Source organism: Scatophagus argus, chromosome 7 (assembly GCF_020382885.2).
Source record: "Scatophagus argus isolate fScaArg1 chromosome 7, fScaArg1.pri, whole genome shotgun sequence".
NCBI classification, from domain to species: domain Eukaryota; kingdom Metazoa; phylum Chordata; class Actinopteri; family Scatophagidae; genus Scatophagus; species Scatophagus argus.
Window position 1 is genome coordinate 14759872 of NC_058499.1, and position 27682 is coordinate 14787553.

At 41.6% G+C, this 27682-nt stretch overlaps 4 protein-coding genes across 6 annotated transcripts in view; all 4 read left to right on the plus strand.

Moving 5' to 3' along the window:
- LOC124062073 (DENN domain-containing protein 5B-like) overlaps positions 1-11758 on the plus strand; it is a 16602-nt gene extending 4844 nt beyond the window's left edge. Inside the window, exons 3-21 of one of the 2 annotated variants that reach the window (XM_046394550.1) lie at positions 216-930; positions 1202-1389; positions 2558-3055; positions 3164-3395; positions 4556-4706; positions 5545-5635; positions 5727-5846; positions 5937-6089; positions 6241-6319; positions 6413-6479; positions 6730-6858; positions 6983-7104; positions 7416-7561; positions 7658-7776; positions 8075-8259; positions 8446-8528; positions 8870-8996; positions 9222-9396; positions 10047-11757. In XM_046394550.1, coding sequence (XP_046250506.1) covers positions 216-930; positions 1202-1389; positions 2558-3055; positions 3164-3395; positions 4556-4706; positions 5545-5635; positions 5727-5846; positions 5937-6089; positions 6241-6319; positions 6413-6479; positions 6730-6858; positions 6983-7104; positions 7416-7561; positions 7658-7776; positions 8075-8259; positions 8446-8528; positions 8870-8996; positions 9222-9396; positions 10047-10230 — 3564 coding nt within the window. In that variant the 3' untranslated portion in view covers positions 10231-11757. Of the gene's footprint in view, positions 1-215; positions 931-1201; positions 1390-2557; positions 3056-3163; positions 3396-4555; positions 4707-5544; positions 5636-5726; positions 5847-5936; positions 6090-6240; positions 6320-6412; positions 6480-6729; positions 6859-6982; positions 7105-7415; positions 7777-8074; positions 8260-8445; positions 8529-8869; positions 8997-9221; positions 9397-10046 lie in introns of both variants that reach the window. The other variant, XM_046394549.1, reaches the window with a different exon arrangement.
- A 703-nt stretch (positions 11759-12461) lies between these two features.
- LOC124062088 (SIN3-HDAC complex-associated factor-like) lies at positions 12462-19090 on the plus strand. Its single transcript, XM_046394585.1, has 6 exons — positions 12462-12640; positions 15317-15444; positions 15539-15638; positions 15734-15857; positions 15949-16099; positions 16807-19090. Exons 2-6 carry the CDS (start codon positions 15317-15319, stop codon positions 17138-17140), a joined length of 837 nt encoding a protein of 278 aa, XP_046250541.1. The 5' UTR covers positions 12462-12640; the 3' UTR covers positions 17141-19090.
- An 802-nt stretch (positions 19091-19892) lies between these two features.
- kxd1 (KxDL motif containing 1) lies at positions 19893-22097 on the plus strand. Of its 2 annotated transcripts, XM_046394589.1 has the most exons (6): positions 19893-20052; positions 20356-20476; positions 20677-20829; positions 20906-20952; positions 21038-21183; positions 21872-22097. In XM_046394589.1, the coding sequence occupies exons 2-6, from the start codon at positions 20370-20372 to the stop codon at positions 21965-21967; spliced, it is 549 nt and encodes a 182-aa protein (XP_046250545.1). In that variant the 5' UTR covers positions 19893-20052; positions 20356-20369; the 3' UTR covers positions 21968-22097. The 2 variants fall into 2 exon arrangements, with proteins under 2 accessions (XP_046250545.1, XP_046250544.1); XM_046394588.1 differs by having other exon boundaries at positions 21038-22097.
- A 704-nt stretch (positions 22098-22801) lies between these two features.
- LOC124062085 (endoplasmic reticulum-Golgi intermediate compartment protein 2-like) lies at positions 22802-27509 on the plus strand. Its single transcript, XM_046394582.1, has 13 exons — positions 22802-23284; positions 23406-23514; positions 23592-23638; positions 23736-23803; positions 23936-23976; positions 24325-24426; positions 24580-24672; positions 24803-24858; positions 25126-25224; positions 25350-25447; positions 25541-25703; positions 26727-26806; positions 26902-27509. The coding sequence occupies exons 1-13, from the start codon at positions 23179-23181 to the stop codon at positions 26962-26964; spliced, it is 1125 nt and encodes a 374-aa protein (XP_046250538.1). The 5' UTR covers positions 22802-23178; the 3' UTR covers positions 26965-27509.
- The last annotated feature ends 173 nt before the right edge of the window (positions 27510-27682 follow it).

Sequence of the window (27682 nt, forward strand, 5' to 3'; positions counted from 1 at the left end):
TTTTAAATTACCGTACAGCACAATTGATTGGATAGGCATACTCTGTAATGGGTTTGTGTTTACGTTGTCCCCGATAGGTTTTAGATTAGTATTCAGAAATCAAGATATCAGAGATCATTGTTAAAGGTTGCATTTAAGTCACCACCTCATTCTAAACCTTCTTTTATGTTTTCTTCTCCCTTTCCTTTTCTTTGTTCCATACATTTTCCCTGCAGCTCTGTATGCCGAGGGGTCTTTCCTTTCGCACGCAGGCAGATCCACTCGACCCTCAGTTTCACTCATTCACCATGTCTTTTGAGGATGGCACACGTTCCTATGGCTTTGTCCACACCTTCTACGAGGAGGTGACCAGTGCTCAGATAATCACTGCCATGCAGACTCTCTACCAGATGCATCATGTGGAGCACCACTCAGCTTCCTCTGCCTCCTCTCCCTCTTCCTCATCTTCGTCTGCTTCCTCCCCTTCCACCTCCAGCATGGACTCACTTGTGAGCAGCTTGGATGAGTCAGACGCTGAGTCTCTGGCCGGGGTGTCTGGTTGCCTCGGCTGTGCAGGCTCCTTTGATTCAGCACGGGACACACTATATGTCTCCAAAGCCCTCTGCCTCCTCACACCACTCCCCTTCCTTCAAGCTTCTCGACAGTTTTTGTCTCAGCTACACCGGGCTGTCGCGTCACACATAGCTCCACCTCTCCCTCTGGAAAGCTACATCCACAATATCCTGTATGAGGTGCCACTGCCTCCTCCTGGCAGGTCACTGAGGTTCCATGGGGTACAGGGACCCATCGTGTGCCAGCGGCCTGGGCCGGGTGAGCTTCCAATGGGGGAGTATCCTCTTGGAGAGGCATTCTCTCTGCTGGGTGTGGACAATATGGTGAAACTACTCACCTGTGCACTTCTGGAGACTCAAGTCCTGCTTTGCTCTAAAGGTCAGCACGCTGTTCCCTGCTCAGTTCTTAGCATGCTTGAGGTGACACTCAAAATGAGAAATTCACACATTTTGATGTGATGAATGTGAAAATGTATATTATAATTATAATTTTAGTTGGGCCCGTAGATAGGGATATGAATGAAAAGGCTCTATTAGCAACTCATGGAAACCGCTTCATTGAAATGCTGTTACAGCTAATGTCCTGAGTTCTTCCCTTGATACATAAAGGTGAATCATTCGTGCTGATGTCCCATCTTTCATCTCCTCAGACTACCAGCGTTTGATGACAGTAGCAGAGGGTGTCACCACCTTGCTGTTCCCATTCCAGTGGCAGCACATCTACCTGCCCATTGTTCCTGCACCTCTGCTTCACCTGCTGGATGCTCCTGTGCCATTCCTGATGGGTATCCAGCGCAGAGACGGAGCTCAGCGATCCTCCCTCCACCTTCCTCATGAGGTACAGGACTAAACAAGGATCTTATGTGTAAATGCATCTGAAGTTTCCTATGTGAACCTGCCACTCCGAATTTGAGACTGCAAAAATTTTCATAAACATTGAAGCGAACATTGAAGAATCTTGAAAACTTGATAAACTGAATGCTGAACTGATGCTTTTACACTCATTTGCTGTAACACCTCTGTCCTGTATGCGTGACAATTTGTCCTCTGACTCCGGCCTGTCGAACTGAGACGGTACATTTCCTCCTCACCAGTCCAATCACTTTATGGTGTATGAATATCTCACTGAAGCCTCTTTGAAGTCGATGTGCCCCAGGAAGAAGGCAGTTGAAAGACAGCTTGGGGGGATGAAAGCAAAAGTGCAGAGCATGAGAGATCCAGAATAATGGGACTCGATGAATAATTAATGACAGTTAGGGATCACCACTTATTTCTTGAGTTGTGAGTGGTAATTTGCAAGGAAATCAGAAATAACACAGTTTGGTTCACATGAACGAAAAAAATGCTTAAATACTTAAATGGTCCTTCTTAATATTGATATACAGGGAAAACCTTCAAAACATATGATTGTCTCCTGATATTTGAATTTAAAAAGAGGATGAAAAGACAAAGAAGTGAAGAGGTTGAAACTGCAGAGAGTAAGTGGATGTCTGCAACTGTCTGCTACAGTACATCCTCCAACTTCCCCCGAGGCTGTAAACTGAGGTCGCTGTTGAAGGTCATGTTGCTGCTGACTGCACTGTGCTTCACTGCTGCTTATGAAGCAGTATTTTTAAATCAGTGCCTATCATTCTCACACTGTTCTGTAATTCTTTGCTCAACAGCTTCGTGGGCTCAGGTTTTTCTTGTTTACTTTCACTGGCTTTCACTGTTTGTTTGCCAATGAAAGCCTGATATTTCCTAATTTCCCCTCTTGCAGTGATAGCAGTAATCATTCGATAATCCTTCACGTACTAATATCCTCTGAGGCTTATAACGGTGAAATGCCAAGAATCTATTAATGGAAAATAAATCTTGATCTCTGATCTTAATTGGATGTAAAAGCTTAGCCAGAATAGTCTGTACGTTTTGATTGGGTCAACATGTTATGATTATCTGAGGGAGGATTGAGTTGGAAAGTGTTTTTTTTATCTATATTTTTAAGTCTCTTGTTTGTCTCTGCTCAGGCCAACCTGTGCTTTGTGGACATTGATAACCACTGTGTCGAGGCTCCTGAGGACCTACCTGTGTTTCCAGACCAGATCGAACTAATCCAGGAACTGAGTGAGGTGCTTCTACGTTTCGGGCTCCCTCCGCAGGGCGGTGCAGTCACTAAGCCCACCACCACCTCCCCTCGCCTGAGCAGCCTGGTGCTGGAGGATCTGATGGAGGACAGAAGGAATGGGAACCTCGGAGGAGAGGAGCTGGCAGTGCTGGAGAGGCTGCAGGCTCTGGCGCGGAGGTGCGGAGGAGGAAAAATGTCAGATGGAGGGAAGACGCTGGGTCACGTATTTGAGGAGGAGGAGGAAGAGCTGAAGGCAGCGAAACTGAATATTCAGCTGAGGGAGGTGTTTGCTGCACGTTTTGCTGCCATGCTTGGCAGGTATGAGGACTTTGTCATCCACAGCGCTCTTGATTTGGACTCCTGGTTGAGCAACCGAGAGGGGACATTCAGTTTTGACAAGGTACAGTAGATTCAGTAGATTTTTGAAATCCTTTTGAAGAAACCCTATATCTTTGTCGAGATACAGACAAATATATATTGAAAGTGTTTGTGCTTTGCAACATTTCAGGGCTCCTTTCTCTCAGTGCAGCCTGCAACCCACTTGCACTTCTTGTCCCGGTTCCTGGAGACATCCATGTTTTCTTCTTTTGTGGATGGGAAGGTGATATCACGCTGGGCAGATAGAGATCCAATGCAGCAGCTGTTTGACAACCGTCTGGAGAGGGAACGACTGTATGACACAGATGAGGAGGACTTTCGTAATTGTCGCTACAGGAAATGCACCTCGCTCTTTGAGTCAGGTACTGTGAAGGTGCTCAGGGACAAAAAAGGATGCACTATGACATACATGTTGTGGTGAGATAAGATACAAAACAGATACTGTATTCCTACCACAAGGAACACAGGACAAATTGTGTAACAAAAACAGAAATCCAACTCAGATGTTGCTGTTAATATATCGCATTACGTCCCTATCCAGGGCTTTTTTGGAAAACTTGACATTGACATGCATATGCAGAGAAGACTGATTAACCTATGACTTCTGAAAGCAAACAGTGACAGTATACAATTGACAGAATTTTGACGCTTAATACTCACTTAAATTATTACATGTAGTAATTAGAAGGGACTATATGTTTTCATGAGAACCTACATCAAACCAAAAGAACTCTTTTCAGCATTTAGATAGTAAATAGCCAGAAAATAGATTGAAGCCCCAGTTGGTAGATTGAGCAGAACGATGTGATTAAAGAGGATGCTAGATTTTCTAGAGGGAATCTGTAAATCTGTTACCGTCTGGCCTTCTGTTTGGGTTTATTCTGTACAGTATGTTGATTAAGTTACTTGGATGCACTGTTGGAGGGGGACATGTGGGCCCGAACATTTAACTATTCTACTGGTGGAAACAGTTTTTAGATGGAAATGAAAATCATATCCTATCCCTTCTGAAACATAAAAGGGAATGGATATAATCTGATATGGGGCAGAGGGGGTGAGTAACGTTAGGGAATTAGAGAGGGGTGAATTAAAATCTGTGGCAGAGGGTGAACTCTGTATGGTATACGGAGGACAGAGCTTTGTGCTTTGAAGTCCTGCCAGCCTCTCTGCAAAAAAGAAATGCACCGCTTGCATCTCAGTCTGACCACACTGTTGTTCACATTCTGTCTCTGCCTCAGAGATGTTGCTCCATCTCTTTTGATGTATTGTACTGTCAGCCACATAATCTCACACTGTGCTCTTGTGTGCCATACATCCTGGTCTTCCTCTCAGTCACTTTACAACTTAATAAACCAAGTAGCACTTAATTACTTGAATACAAGATGTTCATGAGAGTTGATATAAAATGTCAGTCCCCAAGTGCTCCCTGGAAATGTATTTATCTTCACTTTGATGACTCATCTTGACTCATTTTATCTACAGTATTGTTGGATCTTTATCAGTGCTGTGTTTGTCTTTGCAGCTCAGACCACTGAGCGCAGACTGCTGAAGGCAGACCACACAGCCATACACCCCCACCTGCTGGACATGAGGATCGGTCAGGGGCGTCACCAGCAGGGCTACTTCCCCAAGCTGCAAGCTGATGTGCTTGCACAGGGACAAAACACCAACAAGTGAGCCTTTGTTTTCTGCTGCTATTCAGTGATCGCCAACAACGTGTATTTGTAACCCAGCACTTCTGCAGGTGTCAAGGGGTACAAAGATGATTCAAAGTGACAAAAATAAGCAATCAAATATGATTACAAATTGGTGCTAATCTTTTGCAAATTTATTATCAAAATAAATAGTTAACCTAACTAAAAGTAATGGACAAACGGACTATTTAGCCAAATGGTTAAATAAATAGCTTAAACAGTAAGCTAAAGGTAACAAATAAATGGCTAAAATTGCTAGTTAAGGTAATTTACAAAAGAATAAATAGCTAGAAATCATGGATAAACAGAATGGTTAGCTAATGGATAAATGGCTGCAGTTGGCTAAAGGTAGCAAATAAATGGTTAAAATTGTTAACTAAAGTAATTTACAAAATGGAAAAACAGAACAGTTAGCTAAAAGTATGAAGAAATGGTTGACAGATCCCTTATTGCTCAAGACTGAAAGGGTAAATGAAAAGTAACGGATAAATGGTTGAAAGTATTAACTAAAATAAGTCATTTACAAAGGGTTAAAACTGTTATTAAAAGTAATTCACAAAAAAGTTATTAAAATGAATAAACAGTAAAATTTGTTAGCTAAAAGGGAAGGAAAATTGTTGAAATAGTAATTATAAGCAATGGATAAATAGTTGAAATCATTAGCTAAATTGGGCAGCGGTTATTAGTCTCAGTTATCAGCTAAAGTACTTTACAAATAGTCTCCTTAAAAACAGTTGAACAAATTTTGTAACTTGACAGGTTGTGTTCATCACATTTGGTATTTTGAATTTTACCTTGCTGTTATCTGGATGAAAAGGTGGTCCAGTCGTGTTACAGCATCGCGCCGGACCAACCCCAAGAGATCAACAGTGACTGAACACTCGGGCGTGGACAATGAGCAGAGACAGGTGCTTTCATCAGTTCAGACACACACACAGACAAACATACAGGCCTAAGGAAGCTACTGCCTGATTTATATCCCTTTTGCTTATTTAGCAGAAGCACACATACGTGAGGAAGAACCTCCGCCACTCTAAGCTGCTTGACCCATCGCCTCATACACTCACTCAGACTCATCGAGAGTTTGTTGACGGGCTGCTGAGCGAGTGTCGTCTGAAGGTGAGAGCGCTGTGGTGACGGAGGCCGAATGCTGATTTCTTAAATCGTCATTCAAGGTTAATGCCTCAAAATGTTCTCTGGCTTTTTTAGACCAAGCGGATGTTGATGGAAAGGATGGGGAAGGAGAGTGTGGAACTGGGTCAGGGAGAAGCCAACATCACAGGCCTGCAGGAGAATACACTCATCCACGGTCTGTGTGACCTACTGGAGAGAACCTGGGGCCATGGTCTGCAGCTGAAACAGGTCAGACACGCACAGACACATAACTGAACATGCCATTAGCTCATATGACCTACAAAAACCACCTGGAACCATGTTTCCTCACATCAGGCACACAAACACAGATGACTGTGTGAACATGATGAATATTGACAAGTATGTTTGTTCTGAACAGGGGAAATCTGCTCTTTGGTCCCATCTGCTTCATTACCAGGCAGCCCAGGGGAAGATGGAGACACCAGCTGAGTCTCCAGGTCAGAGCAGAACCTGACTGTTTTGTTTTTCTCGTGTAAAACACTGGGCTAAGAGTTGAATGATCACGGGTGTTTAACTTGATGTCTGTTTAGGGTCTGACCAGGGAACATTTGATGATTGCGCTTTGGTCCTGAGAGGCACGTTAATGCAAGATATGAGGTAATGAAAGCAAATGTGATGTTGTGTTTCTAAAATTAAAAACTTTGCTGCGTCATCTTCCTTTTCCATAAACCTGTATTTTGGCTGAACTTTCGATTAAGTCAAAATCTTTACTTCTTACATACCAATATAGTACACATACATCATATCTCCAGCATTTTGTGCCGTTCTCGTGGGATCGTGAGAAGCTGTATTTCTTGGTGACAGGCTTTGGTTTTTCTAGATGCCCACCCATCTGTTGTTCTTCCAGGTTTATCCAGACCATGAGTGAGGGTCTGTCTGAGGTGGGTCAGGCTCGGGCCTGGATCCACTTGGCTCTGGAGAAGAAAATGCTATCCCAACACCTGAAAGAGTTGCTTACAAACCAGGAGCTGCTCAGGTCACAAATGACTCATAATTAACCTAGTGACGAGTAGAAATTAATCTAATATTTCTGTATTTGCTTTAGAGCAAAGTCCATGATTTCAACTGACCTTCTTACCTTTTTTCTTGTCCCCTGACAGGCAGCTGTATAAACCCCATGCATTCCTGCTCTGTGAGGAAGAAAGAGAGCAGTTTTTGTTCCACCTGCTCTCTCTTAACACGGTGGACTACCTCTGCTTCACACGCGTTTTTACCTCCATCAGTAAGTCCTGTAAACTTTAAAGAGAAAATGGTAAAATTTAGGTTTATAGCTCTCAAGGACACTAAAATTTTTCTTTGGGTTGTGTTCGTGTTTGAACACCCCCACCTCCGGCCACTGGCCACATATACTTGAATTACACACAGTATCCCATGGATTCACACAGACCTCAATTGGTAGACATTACAATTGCCCTGATGTTGTTAAAATCCTATTTATTCTGATTACATGAAAAGAGTGTTAAGTGTGAAGTAAATGGATGATGAATGAATGAATAAATAAAACTTTGCTCTTGATCTCTTGTGTCTCTCCAGGTATTCCATACCGTGTTGTTATAATACCCATGAAGAAGCTGAGCATTGCCATGGCAACAGTTAACCCCTGGGTGTGTGTGTCAGGAGAACTGGGTGATTCAGGAGTTAGACAATTATCGAAGAATACACAAGAAATTTTTTTCCAGGTTTGTATCCACTACTTATCAGTAAGGTCAGCATCACATTTGTCAGAGATACATGCAGGTTCACACATTAACCGTGGCTTGTGCTTTTCATTTCAGTGCAAGAACCTGGGCAGGCTGAGCACCCTGCAGCTGGGACAGGAGAACTCTGGTTTGCTGGCCAAGTGTCTGATAGACTGTGTGATGGTGTATAATGAGATAACTGGACACACCTACAAGTAAGATTGTCCATCTGACTTTGTTGTCATCTCTGAACACTGACTGTGACCTCACAGCACAGGGGCTAACATCCTCCTGTTTACTTTTTTGGGATCAGGATGCATGCATTGCCTTGGAAAGTTGTGGTCAGTTATCTAAACTATATATGATTTGTCATTCAAGGACAAGAACATGCCAAGCCAGTTCTCTCCTTGAAATTATTTAGAAAAATAAACTCTCCCGACACACACTCCCTGTATAATAAACTGCATGTTTGTAAGCAGATATAGTGAAACACTATGTCTTGTCTCCCTGCAGGTTCCCATGCGGCCGATGGCTGGGGAAAGGCGTGGGTGATGGCAGCTTGGAAAGAGTTCTTATTGGTCAGCTGGTGTCACCTGGTGGTGAGGAGGATGCTGGAAGGTGGACGGGGACGCCTCCGGAGCTGGCCTCTCCTTCCCAGAGTATGCGGACAGTGCTGGGATCACTTGGCAGCCGGAGCAGTACGTACTGACAGAAAACACATTCTTTAGTACAATAGCTGACCTACTTGCTGCTATACTCACTACAATAACAGATTCTGTTCCCAGTATTGCCTTTCTGTTTAGCTCCTGTCCACTTCCCCTCATGTCTTGTCATCCTTCATCCTTATGTTTCTATTTTGAAATTTTCTTGATTTCTTTCACCAGGAATGCTGTCTGTTGAAGTACAAGAGGACATGAGAGAGGCAGCAAATAACCTTGTTAAACATTTCCACAAACCTGAACAAGAGGTATGCGAGTGTAATAGTGTGTCCCACCAGTTTAGTTCCTACATTCATTTAACCTGTTTGCACACAAAGCTAAATTGGTTGAAATGGCTGATGCTGACGCACTATAGGTTATCTGTAATGGGCTGTAATAACATCTTTACTGCACAGTGTTTGATGTACAAGCATTTGCTCTTTTCTGTTTACTTCATCTTTGTAAGAAGAGCCTTTTGGATTATAAATAAAGGATTTTGAAAAATTGCAGTGCCTTCTATCACCAGTATGAGAGGATTTACTGAAGCTGAAAGATGAGCTGCTTGCTTACAGTGCTTCAATGAACTCTGTTCCCATTTCTCTCATTCCAGAGGGGAAACTTGACAGTCTTGTTATGTGGTGAAGGAGGTCTGGTGCCTTCCTTGGAGAAGTTCCTCCTGCATGGGTTCAAATCTAACCGTATTTTCCAGAGGAATGTGTTTGTTTGGGACTTTGTGGGTAAGCACTGTGAGCTTGAGTTCATTGAAAGTGATGTTTGTTTACTGTCTCCATCTGGTGGTGATGGGAGTATAAATTTTGCATATCCAATTGCATGTAACAAAGCATGACTGATGTGTTTTTCACCCTCCTTCTCCAATGTTTGTCTTGCACAACATGATTTTCTCTTGTTGCTAGTATATTAATAAGTGATGAACTGACAGCATGGCCAACTCTTTTCCATAGAGAAGGCAGTGGTTTCCATGGAGACAACTGATCAGATGGGTGACCTGTACGGATCAACACTGACAAAGGGTCCACCTTGTGACTCACTGTGCCACTATGTCAGTGCCATCAATGCCTCGCCACGAAACATCGGAAAAGAGGGCAAGTTCCAGTTGTTCGTCTGCCTGGGAATCAGGTGAGCAGTCATAATTTGAAATATGATGGTTTAAAAACTCACGCTAAAGAGACTCAAAGATTAACACAAACAAGAAAAGGAAAACCTTCCCCCAAAATTCCTTAGCACACAAGGAAAAATCTGAGAAAATCTTGGAAATTTGAAAGAGATATCCTCTTTCCTTATATGAAACATGTAGTAGGACTGATACATGTAATTAGTCCAGTGTTATAGGTCTTGGATAAAGATTTATGTAGGCTGTGATTTTTAAATCATCCTGGTCATATTATATTGTGTTGCACAAATTGTGAGATTGTGAATAAATATCACAATCTACTTGCCTGAAAAGTAGATTCATCTTCATTTACAGTCATCAGATTGCCCACCCCAGACTGAAAACAGTAAGAAGAGTCTAGCAATATATTTGGGGTGTATTGTGTCCAATGTCTTTAACTTGGGTGTCCAAAGACATGACTTCTTCTGTGTCTGTGCTTTAAAAGAACTGAACATTAAGGTAAATTAACACTGACAGCATGGCTCAAAGTGGTTTCAAGAGAAAGTACTTGGTGCAAGGTCTGTCTTGCAGTCAGCAAATGCATCTTCAGTTCAATGCAAAAGGTCATCGGTCTTTGTGAGACCACGACTGACCACTGATCTGTTATTCTTGGCAGGGACCGGCTTCTCTCTCAGTGGCTCCCCCTGCTGGCAGAGTTTCCTCTGACAGCACGGATGTATGAGGAAGGTGCTCTGCTGCGGGACCCTGCGGCTGTACACTCCCTCTCCCGCATGCTGCACACACTCAACGAGTTTACCATCACCCTGGAGGCTGCACTGGTTAAAGGGGTTGACCTCTAACCTCTGACAGAAGATTGCAAGAGTTCAGCCCCCTTCTCTGTCACCTACTGCAGGAACGCTAATGTGTTCAATTATTCATCTTTCCATCTGCGGAAAAAGAAAGTACGCTCGAGAGATGTGACTTTATCATAAAAACTGGACGGTGGACTAGATAAAGTCAGCGGCAACTCGAGCTCCAAACATATTGCCTTGTTCACTGATGTAAATGTCTTATACTGTATTTGCTTCAGGAAGTAGTCAGATTTTTCCTACGCTTGTTTACACTGTGAAATTCTGTTTCCCAAGGAGAAATAGAGAGTCATTCATAATCTCACATCTACAGTAGATACTTTCATGGCTCACATCATTGACTGCACATGACCCAAGAACAAGTACTCTTTGTCAACTGCTGTATTGCTTGCACTTGAATTTTAAAGTAAGCACCTGCATGGCCAAAATTTGTTTGTTTTATGTCTTAGTGTGTTGTGATCTGAAATATCAGGACTCAGGCCTTATTATATAATCCTTTTTCTTTAGTTCATTCACTGGATAATCTTAGTAAATATCCTCAAAAAAGATAATGCTCCCACTCTATAATGTGTCACAAAATGTTGGATCATTAACCTCATCTTATGTTATGCTTAGTTATGCTGCGTAACATCTTGCTTTTGTTGCATTGTTTATTTCGATTTGGGGTTGCATACTGCAGAGTTGTGCTGGTGGAATTCTCAGTTGGTGAAACACTGAAACCAAACCGGTGTCCTAATTGTGTCAGTTCAAATAGTCTCTGTCACTTTGCCAGAAAACCTTTTTTCCTCTCTCTCATTGTAAATATTTTTGCTTCATTAGATCATCAATAGAACTGTGCCCATTTGTTATTATGGTATAATGAATTTGTGGCATATTTTTCTGTATAAAGGCATCTTGTTTGTGTCTGTGTGTAACAATAGACTCTGCTATGGACACACTTTACTGGTTATGTGAATAATAGTCCCACTGTTTGTTTCCACACTGCTCTGTTATCTTCAGACAACGGTTAGAGCACAGGTTCTTACAGACGCTAGGTTTTATCTTGATGTCACATTTAATTTAACAGTTGAAGAATAATGAAAATGTTGTCTCCTGCACTGTCCTGCAAGCACTACGTAACCCTCAATGACCAAGCCGCTATTCGCTATCATTTAAATACAGATTAGAGAAAGCAATAATGAATTGTTATTTATGAAATGTGTTGTCAAAGATTAAAGTTAATATTGACATAACTTACATGTCTTAGTATTTTTTTTTTTTTCTCTGAGATGTCTCAAACGATGTACAACTCTTGGACAGTAAAATGATTTTCAGTTCATTATACACTCTTCACATAGGACTTATTGCCTCTGGTATTTATGACTTTTCTACTTCACCAAATTCAACGCTGACTTAACTACTGTATACACACTGTGTTTGGCTGAGCCCTCTGACTGAGGCTCATTAGATCTGTTTGAGGACGTTGTTGGCAGTGTCACAGTCACCACACCATACGAGAAGAGAAGGCATGTGAACGTATGTGCTATGTAATGTAATTAAATTAAAAGGCCATGAAGTAAAGTAATGCTCAAAATCAGAACTTGTTTTGCTGATTTTTCTATTAACATTCAGGAGCTGTTTATGAGAGATAAGTACATCCACTACAGAATTATATTACATTGCTACTTGTATTTATTTTTGACCACCATACTACTCCATGCAGTAACTCGGGTTAGCACTCGTTTTCGTATTAAGTGCCTCAAGTAGTGTTACATAAGAGCAGACACAGCAGTGTGTATATCCTATAACAAGTGTTATCAAACTGATGCAGTATGACTGGTTTTCTATTGACTGTCTGGGGAGAAAAAATCTGGTTGCTCGCCCTAAACCGATCATGCAGGATGGAGGCCACATTTCACCAACCTTTTATTTAGCACTAATCTGGTCACTTGTCACGCAATTGAAATCAACAAAGCGCATCTCGCTGCTAGACGCCGCCGAGCCTCCTCAAAACCGTAGGCCTCCAGACGGGCCATCTGGCGTTCTGTAGTAAATCGACAGGCCCCGCCCCTTTGCTTACACTCTCCAATGTGCCATAGCAACCAGGGCCGAGCCCCCTGTTCCCGCGCAATGTTCCCATCCTTATAAGGCCAGTAGAATGCAGACGCACGGACACGTCACACGTCGTTTATGTAAATAGTTTGATTGAAGAAAAAGAAAAAAGCCTTCTGCCCTACTCTGAAATGGAGGTGTGGATACAACGCATGCGCACTATGTCCACAACTATCCAGTCCCGTCCACAAGCGCAGACATCAACAAGGGAGCGGGTTACTGATGCGGGTTGATTTTCATAATAGTCACATCGTAACGACGCGCTTTAAGGACTATTACTTTGTATCAGCTCCGAGCAACTTGCAACAAGGTAATGAATGCAGCCTGTTTTTACGTGTTTTGTCGGGTCTTTGAGGCTTGGCGGGGTTTTAAAGTCTTAGCTGTGCTTTTCGGATGTGCAATTCAAAACAAGCTTCGAGTTGTCTCGGAACAATTGCTCTTTTTAGGCCCGCTGTAAGACCTGGTGGTTAACTTGATGTGTTGGTGACCTTATGATCAATTCAAGTGACGGGACAAAGTGGGAGGAAGGCGAGATGAACGCGGACAATTGGCCTCATATGCAGGCATGATGAGCAGCTGCTGTTATTATTGTTTGTTTCAGTGCGCTTGGCTGTTGGAGGGGATCGCTGCTGTTATCGCTCTCCAAATTTGACTAAAGTCGGCCATTGTGAGCGTTACACTCAGAAACCTACTTTTCTTAATAGCATTAATGCCCACATGGTAACTGTAGAGCGACTGTAGTCTACTTCACATTTACGCCTGCTAAATAAGCAAGTTGAATCTCTCACGCCCACCCGGACCACAGATGCGTCTCAGCACGCGGCCGCTGCTGTCAACAAAACAGCCACCGCAAACACAAACTACGTATTAAAGCCTTGTGAATGCCTGCTGATTAAAACATGTTGTTTAGCATCGTGGGGAAAAAATCGCCGATTCTCAGAAATCCGTCGTTTTGAACTTCGTGCACATGTAGTTGAAGGACTGTTGCAGCGACGCGGCTGTGGAATAACAAAGAGTTAAGATCAAATTACACGAATATCCGAGAACGGCTTTCCCGTCCTTTTGAAAGCAGGATATTTTCGCTTTGGAAATGTGTTAGCTTTAGTTGTTCTCACTACATGAAGTTAATGTTAGGAGGGGAAGTGGGGCATCGTCGAGCAGAGGACGGTCATTATAAAATGGGTGCGCATGAAGCAGGTCGTGTGGCATGCCATGCTTCCTCGCAGGAGTGGGCGGTGAAATTGGCGACTTGCACTTTTCTCTCGATAAAAACTAGTGCATTTCTCGGTGTCTTTTTTCATTTTAGTAAGAGGGGGCGTTGTTCCGGTGAGTCCCGGCTGTTTTCTGGTGGATTTTTGCAGTTTATTTTTAATATTACAGTTTTTTTTGCGGAAAATCGCATCACACCCCCCTCTCCACACTGCCTCCGCCTTTGAAGTTGTTGCCATGTTGCGTTGCGTCACGTACTGTATTTTGCTGCAGAGATCGTGTGCAGTGTACAGATGATACACTCGGAGGTGAATATGTGATTGGCAACATAGTCCAGAATATAAGCACCGAGCTACTACAAGGTTGTCTTTAAATATACCCGTAAAATAACACGTTTTATATCCCACCATATTATATATATTTCAATTATTCACTTCGCATTTTATCTGTTCGATTCTAAATCAGTTATATGATTTGTGATCTTTATGTTCTATGTGCAGCTGCTGTGTGCGACATGACTCTCACGTGAGATAGATTATTAATCACAGTGAATCACCTGCCTGGTTAAGTACTAGCAATTGGCGTCACTTGCAAGTTGTTGTTGTTGTTTCTTTTCCATGTTTCTGCAAATAAACTTTCTGCACCAATAGACGAAAGGATACACAGATTTATTTCGATGAAAGTTTGCAGGCCTACATTGAAATCTGGATGTTGTTACACGTTGGAGGGCTGGATGAATGTTTACAGACTTGTGTAATAATGATTTATTTATTTTGAAATATATAAAAGCTTCACATTGCTTTAATTTTATTGCGCTTAAAATGTTAACTTGCTTACTGCTGAAAATGAACAAATATGATTTTCCAATTTTATCTAATATTTTCTCAACGAGTAAACTTATGTTATTTTCCACGCTCATGATGATTATCTTCGGCCATTACGATAGAGTTTGATGGTTATAGTATTTTCTACACTGCCTATACTGCCTGACCTCAAGTGGTATCTGATTTAGCCAGCAGAGTGAGATGTCTTTCATTATCTCTACTCTCTGTCTGCTCTCTGTGGCACCGTACTGTCAGTGGACCCCGAGGACTGATCGCAGAAAAAAAAAAAAAAAGAAAAACCCAGTCTGGGGGGCGCGGCTCACAGTTTGCCGCAGTTCAGGTCTATATGTGCTGTGGAGATTATAATTTGCCTAGCAACATAAATCATAATTCCTCTGGATAATCAGGGCGCTTGATTGTATTTCAAATGATTTCCCCCGGAAACATGTATATTCTATATTTCTCCGGCAATACACTCTCTTATATTTTGAGATTCATTTTCAAAACCCAGCAAATAACGTATCCGCTGCAGTGCGAAGGATCGGGTGGTGTGCGTGCCTGTATTTTGAGTTTCCAAAATGAAGCGTGCATCCTGTGAGCGCAGCATGGTGACATGATCTGTCTGACACGCTGTCTGACTGTTGACCTACTTCCCCTCATGTGGGTCAAAGCGGAGAGATGCTCCAACAAAATCGCTTCCCCTGCAATGGTGGTGTTGTTTTTTTTGGTGCTCTCTGATCGTGACAAAACACATGAATTGGGAATAAATTAAAGATATTTGTCTTAAATTAATTGACGTTAAGCTAAACTGGAAATAGCACAATAAAATATCACCTCTGATCTGAGGCAGAAATGTGCGGCTGCAGGGAGGCAGGCGGGTTACTGCAGTTATCAAACCCACACCGTTGAGAGTCTGAGACGTTGATACTGAAATCATTCCCCCCCTTGCGCAGATGTTTGGCTTTCATAAGCCAAAAATGTACAGGAGTTTGGACGGCTGCTGCATCTGCCGGGCAAAGTCTTCAAGCTCTCGTTTCACGGACAGCAAGCGGTATGAGAAAGACTTCAGGAGCTGTTTTGGGTAAGAGTCAATGCTGAACACGTGGGGTCCAGAGAGAAACCTTCTTTTTTTTTTCCTCTGTGTCATTTCTTCACAAACTGCAATTATCTTGCAGACTGAATGAAACGAGATCTGGAGAAATCTGTAATGCCTGTGTGCTCCTGGTGAAACGATGGAAAAAGCTACCTGTGGGAACCAAGAAGAACTGGAACCATGTGAGCATGAATCAAACCACTGATAAAATGGTCGAGCTGTTACTCCTGTCATGAAAAAATATTTATTCAGCCCTCCCCGGCTCTATTCCATACAGGTAGTTGATGCCAGAGGTGGTCCCAGCCTAAAGATAACTTCCAGGCCCAAGAAGATAAAGTCCATCTCCAAGAAAGCACGGCCGAACCAGATCAGCAGGCTGCAGAAAGAGCTCAAGAGAAGCAGTGAGTTATGTGTTTTGGCATTTGGTTACATCTCATTTATTTAGACTATTTGTCCTACCGACCACATACGCCTTTCCATGTTGCCCACCAGATTCAGATGCCCACAGCACCACCTCCAGTGCCTCTCCGGCTCAGTCTCCCAGCTACAGCAACCTGTCAGACGACGGCTCGGACACGGAGCTCAGCCCAGGATCCAGCCGCTCCCCTGTCTTCTCATTTCTGGATCTAACTTACTGGAAGAGGTAGGTCAGACAGTGAAGTGAGGCAGGGTAATTGGGTTGAAGGTTTAAAACTATTATGATCACTCAGTCACACCACTTGGATAAAGATGGTGGCATCACTAAATGACATTTGTGCCACTAGCTGATGCTGAAATCCAAGACACAATGCAGAAGGAATTTAAATAATGGATTGCCATGCTGCTCTTAATCAATACAATTAAAATAATATGGACTACTCGCCTTGTTTAAAGGACTATTTTCAATTTTTTCTGCACGTTTTGGCTTTTAACTAAAAATTATATTTGCACTGTATTACTGCTTTCTGACAGCAATGCTGTTGTGTAAAAATCTTGTAGACTTGAAACTTGCCTGCGAAAGATAATCCGATACAGCAAATATCACGTCTTCTTTTTTGGTTGTGAAAATTACTTGATTTGTAGGACTTAAATTGCAGCCCTGACAAAGTTATGCCAACACTTTCGAAAAATACAAGAGAGTAAAAAGTTCACTTCCATCTTTTGCATGACACTTACCCACATCCCAAGTGTGCATTGGACAAAATCCACTCTGACACCCTGATATTTGTCACATTTACACACAGTTGTATAATTACTTTTTAATGCAGTACTATAAATGACCTAATGCATGTAAAACACAGGTGTCGACATTCAATTGTTTTGGTGTTGCTTCACATGCTAGAACAGAAACACTGTCATGTTTTTGCCCAGACAAAAGGTGTGCTGTGGAATAATCTACAAGGGGCGCTTTGGGGAGGTGCTCATCGACCCCCATTTGTTCAAACCGTGCTGCCGCAACAAGCAACGACAGCAGCAGCAGCAACAAGAGGAGGAGGAAGATGAGGAGGAGGAGGAAGACGACGAGGAAGAGGTGGAGGTAGAGGAGGGCCAGGTAGGCATGGATGTCAACGGCCAGAAGTCCCAGATGGAAGAGGAGGTGAAGGAGACGCCAGCGTGTCAGGAAAATACAGAGCCTGCTCAGCTGTGTGTTACCATGACAACATCTTCAACCAGGAGCGGGTTGGTCGTGGAGCAAGGGTGGTGAAGTCACCCCCTCCCGCCCCCGCACACATCTCTGAAGAAATCTTGAGGTGCTGTTTTTTTTGTTTTGTTTTGTTTTGTTTCTCAAGCACTTACAGAGAGAAGTTGCCTCAGATTGCCTTCAATCATAAAGCAGCTGTAAATCCTTTGGTCTTCTCCATAATAATAATGTCTGAGGTTTGTTTATTGTTTTTAAATGGTAACTTATGGACTGTTGTGTTTCCACTTTTGTCTCTTATTTTGTATTTAATATTCTCCTACTTTCCTGACATTGGACCATTACCCGTGGTGTTTTCTATCATCTTTAGATGAAATGCTGGAGCTCCGGTTTGCTGGTACATTTAAACAATTTTATTCCAAAACGCAATAGATCCACTTACTCACAGAAAAAGGTGCTACTTGAAATTCATTACTCAACATTTCAGCTGATTTAACTCATTCTCGATGTGGATATTTCATAAGCATAATACAATATGTTAAGATGACTAATATAATGAGATTAGTTTCACTTTCTTTGTTGAGAGTAGATATCTCTTTTGCGAAACGGTGGACATCTCGTTTTGGAATGAATGACACTTTACATTGACAGAGCACAGACCTGTACAGTATCCCTTGTGTTTGTGTCTATTCACAATGACACCCACTCCTATCAAAGACTTTGTGTTTGTAGACTGGATTAGTGTCTCTGTGTGCAAATACGTATGTGGGTCCCATTCAAATAAGGCCTATTCACAGCTTAAACAGCAAATACACCAGCCTTAATTATGTGTTACAGACAGTGCTAGTGTTAATTCTGGATTGGTATTGAGGAACAAAAAGGGACAGAAGTTATATTTGTTGTGGCCTCAGCAACACATAGTGCATTTTGCATGAATGGCAAGCCCACTCATCCAAAAGACCTAATGATCTGATGCATGAGTCTACTAAAATTGCATGGCCTTATATAAACTGTAAATCCTACTTTTATTTTTTTGGATCCATTTCTCTGGAGTTTTAACTTATTTTTATATGTAAAAAAAAGAAAAAAGAAAAAGGAAAAACAGAAGTGTCTTTGCATAATAATACCACAAAATACGACAGCAAAACACATTATCGGTCTATTGTCATTCAGCAATATCAATATCAGTGATTTCCGTCATTCCTGGGTCAGTATACGGTAAAATACTTTATACGAGCTTAAATTCTATGCCATTGCCTCTTATATACCACAAATGTGTTGTGATATATAGCCTAATATTACTTTATTTATCAAATTAAAGCCAAAGCACATTGAAATTCACCCAATGTCGAATCAATGCAGGTTTTCTATGGACACTTGTGCTTGTCCGAGGTCATTTGTATATATATGTTTATGGTATTCTAAAATGAACACTAATATGAAATTTCATACGTGTGATGTTGTAGTTGGGAGCAGGGGGTGTGTCATGTACATACGGGGCTGGGTGAGCCATATGGCTCCTATATGGGTTTCATTATTTATTTATTTCATATTTATTTGTATCACTGCATCCACGCTTAGAAGTGTAATACTATGAATTGTTCTCATCTTTAGCTTATACGTAGTATGGTTTTGTACATCAGAAATCGAATGTAATTCTCACGCAGGACATTGCGTCGAATTACTGGATGTCAATATTTGTGAGATGTTGTCAAGTATTTATTTACTCATCAGCTGAGCTGCGTGCAAACTGGCTTATTCTATACCATCACTTTGGATCTGTATCATGTAGACTGAACTGAATGATAGATTGCAATCGAACTGTGCTTTTTCCCTTTGTAGCCTGTAGCTTAACATTGTTACGGAATCGTAGGATACCTAACTCTAGACTTGCATGTACTGTTGCTATGCATTTACTTAGCTTACAAGTTAGACAAAGCGGTTTTGTATTTTTTATACATCATGTACTTTTTTTACTTGTCTCTTAATAAAAGTAATTTTGTGAGTTTTCTGGAAGCGTGGAGTGGGTTTATTGGTATAAAGTGGGTCAGTACATAAATTGAGCTCAGCAACATGAGACAAAAATGTGACATTTAACAGTGATAAGATTTAGAAGGATTTACTACATTTTCTCAAAAAGACTTTCATGGCAGTGACCTATATAATGGAAGTATGACGAGAAAAAGATAAAAGCGAATTTACAACATCTTAGACAACATACCATTAGCTCGGTTTTTCATAAGATTGATATACACTAGATCCAAAATTGAGAATGTTGTTCATCATGTACGTCACACTACTTAATTTACTTTTGTAGAATTACACAATAATCACTTTACTTGAGACATAAAGAAGAAATATATGATGTTTATAAACTTTTAGCATAGCTCAAATTTTTCCTGCCATGCATCTGATGGCATCAATCTTCTGTCAGCTTGAGAAAAGATGTTGATAGGTCTGAATTAAATAGTAATAAACCAGATTTTGGTGTGATTTTTAAAACATCCTATAGGTTTAAGTCTGGTTTTATAATACAGTCATGATTATATGCACTTGTTTTTATTTCTTGGTATTTATTTAAAAATAATAAACTTTTTAACTGATATGTATTTTTTAATACGGTTTTTAAAAAGTTCTACACATTGGTTGTTGTCGTTATTATTATACAATAATCTTACTATGTTATTGTTATTATGGATTTCTGCATGTGTAAAACAGTGATATAACCAGCGTGGATAAGTTAGCAATGTACATTTGTGATTTGCGCAGTTTCAAATGACAAACAGAAATGGCAAGAAAGATGGAGGAAAAAAACACCGGAAACGGTGATCTCATGACAGGAAGTTAAAAAAACACGGAAATGCTTTGTTTTTATTTAACAGCCAGCAGTCAGATTTACCTTTAGGCTGCAGATGTCGTTTTAAATCTGTCATACAGACAGACGAATATCGACGCAAACAACCAAAGTGGCACCTGAGGTAGCGAAAATGAATTGACTCGCTTCGCTTGTCAGTTTAGCTTGCAAGCTAACGGTATCATCAGTGATCCGTCCAGCCTGCTAACAGGGGACTCTGCAGAACTGTTTATTAAGCTAATCAATATGCTCACATATAAAACGCTCTTGTAGAGGATGAAAAGTGTGTGAACGTTACTGAATATCTGTCTTTTAGTTCCATGATTAAGCTTTCCTTGTGGACTGGTGGCATCAGTGCTTATGATATTGAAACATCATATCATGTTATTCGCAAGAGTAAATTTCTAAATGAAGTCTTTATTTGCAGCTTTTGTCGTCTTGATGCTCATCATGGTGGAGCCCACAGCATCTGGCGTGTTCTGTAATAGGATGCTGAGCATGGTCAACTCTGAGGATGTGAACGCCATCATCCAGGCTCAGAGACACATGTGAGTGTCATGGAGTGATTGGTCTTTACTATAGCTTGATGTCGCTTCTCTGCCACTTTGCACTGCTCACTATAAAATGGGTGTGCTCTGTTTGACGTAGCTGAGTTCTTACATGTGACGATGGTGCTGACACATGCAATGTTCTTCGTGAATTGACCTCAGAAGATTATTGTCGCTTTGTTGAATTATCATGAAAACAGGCTCGATCGCTTTGAGAAAACCAATGAAATGCTGATCAACTTCAACGGGCTGTCTAACGTGCGACTGCAGCAGATGAACGAGCGCTTCCTGCTCCACACCCGCACACTTGTGGAGATGAAGAAAGACCTGGACAGCATCTTCAGAAGGATCAGGTAAGTCACTACACACAGAACACAAACACACAAACATAAAAAAACCTCTGATTATTGATCTCCTCTGCTTCTTCAGGACGCTAAAAGGGAAGATTGCCAAGCAGTACCCAGAAGCATTCAGGAGTGAGTTAGTTCTTTCATTCGTTCATTGCTTTATAAACAGTAAACTTCCCCACATCAGTGTCTAGAATATCTGTTTGTCTGCCAGATATCCATGAATCACCCATCCTGGAGGACGACGATGATGAGTTTGACCCAGTTCCCCCCAGTGTGGCCACAACAACAACAACAACAGCCACCTCGGAGCAGAGCACAGAGTCTTGTGACACAAGTCCAGATGTGATCTCACCCACTGTGAGCAAATGTTCTGAAGATCTGTCTCAAGAGCAGCCTGACACGCCCACCTCTGATGTCTTAGAGACAGCTGTCCTACGGGATGAGGGTCCTGACTCTGTTCCTGCAGAATAGAGCAATCTGTGAATGGATTTTCAACTTTAAAACTAATTTAACAAGAGGTCATGTTGTATTATTTGAGTTTGTGTTGGCCTCTACAATGTCTGCTGACTTTCCCTGTCATGATCTATGAACTGTCCATGAGGACACAGGGTTTTTGTTGGCATGCTTATTTGTCGTGTGCCCGCACAGCAATGAGACAATGCAGATAATACTTGAAGTTGTCTAGTATCTCGCTATAGATGTATCCATGGGACTACCCTGAGCTAATGTCCTCCCTCATTATGTGATTATAAGCATATTTAATTTTTGTTGTTGTGGAAGAAATGCACACCTGACTGAGGGAGAAGTTTATCATGATGTCTCATTATTTATGTTACTTGAAACATAAAAGGTAGTGTTCTCAACCTGAATAATGGTAGTGAGGGTTTACAAGTAGTTACTACAATGTCATACTATTACAATATTGCAACATTGTTATTCAATGGGTGTTTATTAATTTATTCATGAATGTTGCAGCAGTTTGTAATCTAATTCTTTGCTGATCCCTGACAAGAAACCGTCTCTTTGTTTGCCTCCTCCATTGCAGTTATCAGTGATCAGAGGCAGGAAGGACAGCTGGAAACCAGCCTGTCCAGCATTCAACCAATCCTTGCTGCCCGATAAAGTCGCAGCATTGATGTAAAAGGGAAGGTCCCCCTTAAAATGGAGAGCACATGTTATTTTTGTCATATTTCTACATCTCAGTTTTCATTTTTGGATTTGAATTGAAATTACTGAATTGAATTATCCTTTGTAAAGTAGAGAGACTAACAGCACTGGTGTGGGCTCTTTCAAAATGTAGGCATTACAGCAATAAATAAGGCAGATTCAAAGTTGAAATGCAACTGCTTTGGTATTTTTGTACCCAAAAGCCCAAGGATGGGTTGGTAACATGATTAATTGCAACTTTATTTAGGGAATAGCAAAAAGCAACCGCAGTTGAAAAGGCAAAACATCCTTCTGAAAACAACAAAACAGTCGTGAATAGTCTAAACATTTAGTCTGAGGTTGTCTCTAGAAAAAAATCCAACATGACACATTCAAATGCATTGATTATCTGCTTGGATTTTATGTAGTACGTCAAGGTCTAGTTCAGTTCAGTTAATACTATTCAATAAGGCTCCTCTGAATATGCTAAAAGAGTAGGGAGCTCCAGCACACGTGGCACAATGAACAGACAACGAGAGGATCAAGCAGTCAACAAGGACCAGGCATCTCATTTTGTCCCCCAGTGATGTAATCTGGACAAGGAAAACGCCTCCCAAACACTAATATGCACTAAATAATATCACTTCAGTTTAAAGAAGCAACCAGGGAAAACCATTAGGTTAACACAAAGTTAATGGCAAATTAGGAATCACTAAAATATTCAGATATGATACTTCACTTCGATCTAGTTTTCAACAACGAAATAAATGTTTGCAATTTGTATTGCACTGACCGCCAGAGGGCGCTAAGCACAAACAGGCATTTTTTCAGACAATGGTGTCAAAGGACACCGTAGCTAGTCCACAAAGCACGAAACTCGCGTTTGATGATATATCGATGTATGACTGGGAAAATAAGCACTTTAACAGTGGACTGAGCTAATGGTACAGTGACACCTTTTTCACTTAAACCAGTCGCCCGAAGATATGTTTTAGGCGGCTAGCTGTAGCTAACATTAACGTCAGGCTCGGCCGCTAACAGCAGTTATGGTCGACGTCAGCACAGAGAGGAAACACACACACACGACCAAACGGTTAGCTACACACGACCGCACCACTAAACAAGCAACGTCAGCTTGCTAAGTCTTCTGCAAAACATTCACTTTATGACGGAGTCACCTGAAGCTACATCAGTGCTGCTCCTAAAATGAGGAGGCTGACCAAGAAGAAGGCTCTGACTCTGGTGAAGGAGCTCGACGCTTTCCCCAAAGTTCCCGAGAGCTATGTGGAGTCCACAGCCAGCGGTGGGACAGGTACGCTCACTCCAAAGCAAAGTGAAGCTTTCGGTGCTACATACTATCACATAATTCTACATATTCACTCTTCTGCCCGGGGAAGTGACTTTAATGTTAATCGTTTTCATACTCTCTTTAGTGTCTCTGATAGCGTTCACTCTCATGGCTGTCCTCGCCTTCCTGGAATTCTTCGTGTACAGAGACACATGGATGAAGTATGAGTATGAGGTGGACAAAGACTACAGCAGGTGAGAAACTTAAGATGTGCAAGTTATTTCTTTTGGCTCAGTATGTTTCCTTAACTGCATCTGCTCTTCCCTTACAGTAAACTTAGAATAAACATTGACATAACAGTGGCCATGAGATGCCAGTGTAAGTACACAAATCTGTATCTTTTCGTCTGTATGTCATCACTTAATTCACATGTGGTTGGGAAAGGTGTCATGGGCTGTTTTTAACTTGTGTGCAGACATCGGCGCAGATGTCTTGGATCTGGCAGAGACCATGGTTGCTTCTGACGGCTTGAAATATGAACCAGTGAGTTCACCTTCACTGTGCAATAGCAACTTATTTGCTGTATTATAAAGATGTGAGGAACGGTTAAATGTTTAAAAAGTTATTTTCTTTGCGTTTCAGGGGTAAAGTTCATTGTGTTTTGTCACATTTTAGGTCGACTTTGAGCTCTCTCCGCAGCAAAGATTGTGGCACATGTAAGAACCAGGTTTTTCACATGCAGTACTATTATATTTATGAACACTTCCTCATGGGATATAGTGGCATTTTCATCCAGTAATAGCATTATTTAGCTATATGATTTAAAGGCGACTGTCATTGTGGTGCAGACGGTTGATACGGCAGAGCATTGGTGGCACTGTCAGCGACTCTAAAGGACACCCAAAGGTGTTTAAATTCCCTGGGGCTATTTGGTTTTGCCTGATTTGTAGCTGAAAAGCAGGGCTAAAGTTTACATGTATGTTCTTTTATTGAAGAGGAGGCCTAAATTTATAAAATGTTGAACTGGAGTGATTTTGTTTCCTTCGTTGTTCTGTGACCATCAGGACGCTTCTGCACATCCAGGAGCGTCTGAAAGTGGAGCACTCGCTACAGGATGTACTCTTCAAGGCTGCAATTAAAGGGGGTCCTCCTGTTCAGCCTCAGAGGTACACGATCCTCAACATAAGCTTGTGTCTGTTTGGAGTTGAGAGTTGGTTGAAGACTTGATTAAAAAGATAAACAAGGACGTTTTCCCACATCTCGTACACTGTGATTAAATTAGTGCGTCCATGTTGTGTTTGCATTCTGTTTCCCCACAGGGAGGACAGTTCGACCTCCCATAGCGCCTGCAGGATACACGGACATCTGTATGTCAACAAAGTGGCAGGAAATTTCCACATTACTGTTGGCAAGTATGTATCTACATGGTCATTTAAAAAATAATAAAGATTGAAGAGATTAAACATTTGTCTGAATTGTACTAATCAGACCTGACTGTATCATATCAGTGTGTTTACCTCTGAGCTTTTCATCCCTGTGCAGGTCCATCCCACATCCCCGAGGCCATGCCCATTTAGCTGCGCTCGTTAGCCATGACTGTGAGTCTGCTATTGTTATTGTATACACACACACACACACACACACACATATATACTTTATGTACAGTGACACAGCCAGAGAGTGAGATTACACCTCCTCTTTACCAGTCAGGTAAACATGGACGCTTTAACAGATTTTCGTGGAAGATACAAGATACATTTACTTTACGTATCACGGTGACGATATTCACAGAGTGCAATAACATCAGGCATGTTCACTTGATGATATATGATTATTTATTGCTTTGATTTTGCATTGTGTTACAGCTTTTAACTTTTCTCACCGGATTGATCACCTGTCCTTCGGAGAAGTGATTCCCGGGATTATCAGCCCTCTGGACGGCACAGAGAAAGTGTCTGCTGATCGTACGTCTCTGTGGTCGAACATTAATCAGTTTTTATTCGTAGTCACTCTTTTGTCGTTGCCTGGCATTTAAACCCATTGTTTGGGGGAAAAAAAAAACATATAGTTGTGTGGTTTTTATTTTCAGCTAACCACATGTTTCAGTACTTTATCACCATCGTGCCCACCAAACTGAACACCTACAAAGTCTCTGCAGAAACACACCAGTACTCGGTGTCCGAGCAGGTAGGTTTACATGTTGCACAAGTTTGTATATTTGTGTAGTATGCAATGTGTCAGTGTGGTGAAAATGTTTGTATTCGTCTTGTTGTTCTGCAGGACCGAGTGGTAAACCATGCTTTAGGCAGCCATGGAGTCTCGGGGATCTTTATGAAGTATGATATCAACTCACTGATGGTCAAAGTCACCGAGCAGCACATGCCTCTCTGGCAGTTTCTTGTCAGACTCTGTGGCATCATCGGAGGCATTTTCTCCACCACAGGTAACTCATGTCTCTCTCCCAGTAACACCTGTGATATTTTTCCACTGAGTGCCAGATGCATCCTTGAAGGACCACACTCGAGCTTCATCACGCTGTAGTCCGTACTCTAAGTGGGGCCTGCTTGAAAGCATCCTTTCATGGCTTCCAGGCAACTTTAAATTAGTTTAAATGGTAATGTAATGCATGGTAATGCAGTTGTGAGCAAGGATTGAAAAAAATCTGAGTAGGCGCATTCACAGACACTACAACATCCAAAGTGTGAACCTGCAGCAGCTTTAAATACATACAGTGAATGTGTTTATTTAAAGCTGTAAACCACCAATATACTTGAGCAGTATCTATGTCTGCTTGTTATTTGTCTGTAGATTCATTTTTAAGCTCAATAATACAACACTTTTTTGTTGCCAATTATCTAATCTTGGACGGTCGAGCATCCCTCCACATGCACCTGAACGCCTCAGCCGTTCTAAACACAGTCGTGCATGCATCTGCGTTGTCACAGGTTCCCAAACTCGGGAAAATCCGGCAGGCTGATTTCATGCTGCCGTGGAAAGGAAACGACTGCATTGAAAGATTAAAATTCTTGTGATGCTTTTGCAAATGCTCAGCTGTCACTAAATCACATTTTTTATAATGTGATATCTGCACCATATGTAGTCAGTGGGTTGAATGACACGTGACTCCAAGCCCATTCATTTACCCTGAAAAGCAAGACTTCAAAGTTTTACTATTGCCTAATTATCATACTCCAGAAACTGTCAGAAAATCACCTTTTAATTGACCTGCCAGATGATCTCACATAAGTATTAAAGATCACAGGAGCAGCTGATGAATGTATCGTCATTGACCGTCCAGAAAATGCTGGAGGAATGACTCTGCTTGTGAGGGTAGAAGTTTAAACTTAAAACACTGGAATTAAGCAGACTGGACATGACATAATGACTCAACATCCTCTCCTATAAAGAATCATCAGCTAACTCCCATCAGTATCTACAGTAAGACGCATGTTTTTGTCACTTGTAGGAATGCTCCATGGTATCGTAGGGTTCTTGGTTGATGTAATCTGCTGTCGTTTCCAAATGGGAGTGTACAGACATCTTAAGGTGAGCCGGTTACATGATGTGACCACAAACCAAGTAGACACTATTCATGTCTATTTTGCTGTCGTCGTTTTACATATTTTGTGCTCCTTACTCAGGAGGCTCCTCTGAGTGAGCAGGCAAACAGTGAAACTCCGGTTTCTCCACCAAACTACACTTGATAATGAGAGTTCTGACAGCTCACCGCCTTGGCCTAACCCCAGCAGACAGCAGCGAGCTACTGGGAATATGTTTACAAGTTTCAGATGTTTTATTATGGAATATGTCCCTGCTTTGTTCAGAAATGTGTGGATATTTGTGTGATTTCTGTTTAAAAATTGTTAATGGGTGGGTGTAAGATTCAGACATCCATCTGTGAAGGATTGTATTCATTACCTCCACTAATTATGTCACTTTCACTGGAGAGCTGGAGGACCGAACAGCAGGTTAAAAACATTATTTTTATCATTGTCAGTGAACAGATGGTTTCTGGTGTTTGAGCTCCTATGGTATACACACCCACACACACAGAGAGAGCAGGGTTTTCAGTTATTTTGGCTAGCAGACCTTTTTGTCAGGGTTATGTGTGCTTGATAGACATCAGTCTGACAGATGAAGTGAAGAAAGGGACGTTTCTTCTGATTCTTATGTGTAGTTTGTTGTCCTCCGAACGTTTTGCTCAACTTAAAGCTGAAAAGTTGCCCACAATAAAGAAAAATCAAACTTGTTTATGTGTGTTTTTGGTGCCTAGTGGGGACCTTTTCTGGTATCGGGACCAAAGAAAAGTCCTAATGTGGCAAAATGTCCTGTCTGAGGTCCTGGTTAGGAGGAAGGGAAGAAGTTAGGTTATAGTTAGGTTTGAGTTGGTTATGGTTACAGCTACACACAATGGATGGAAGT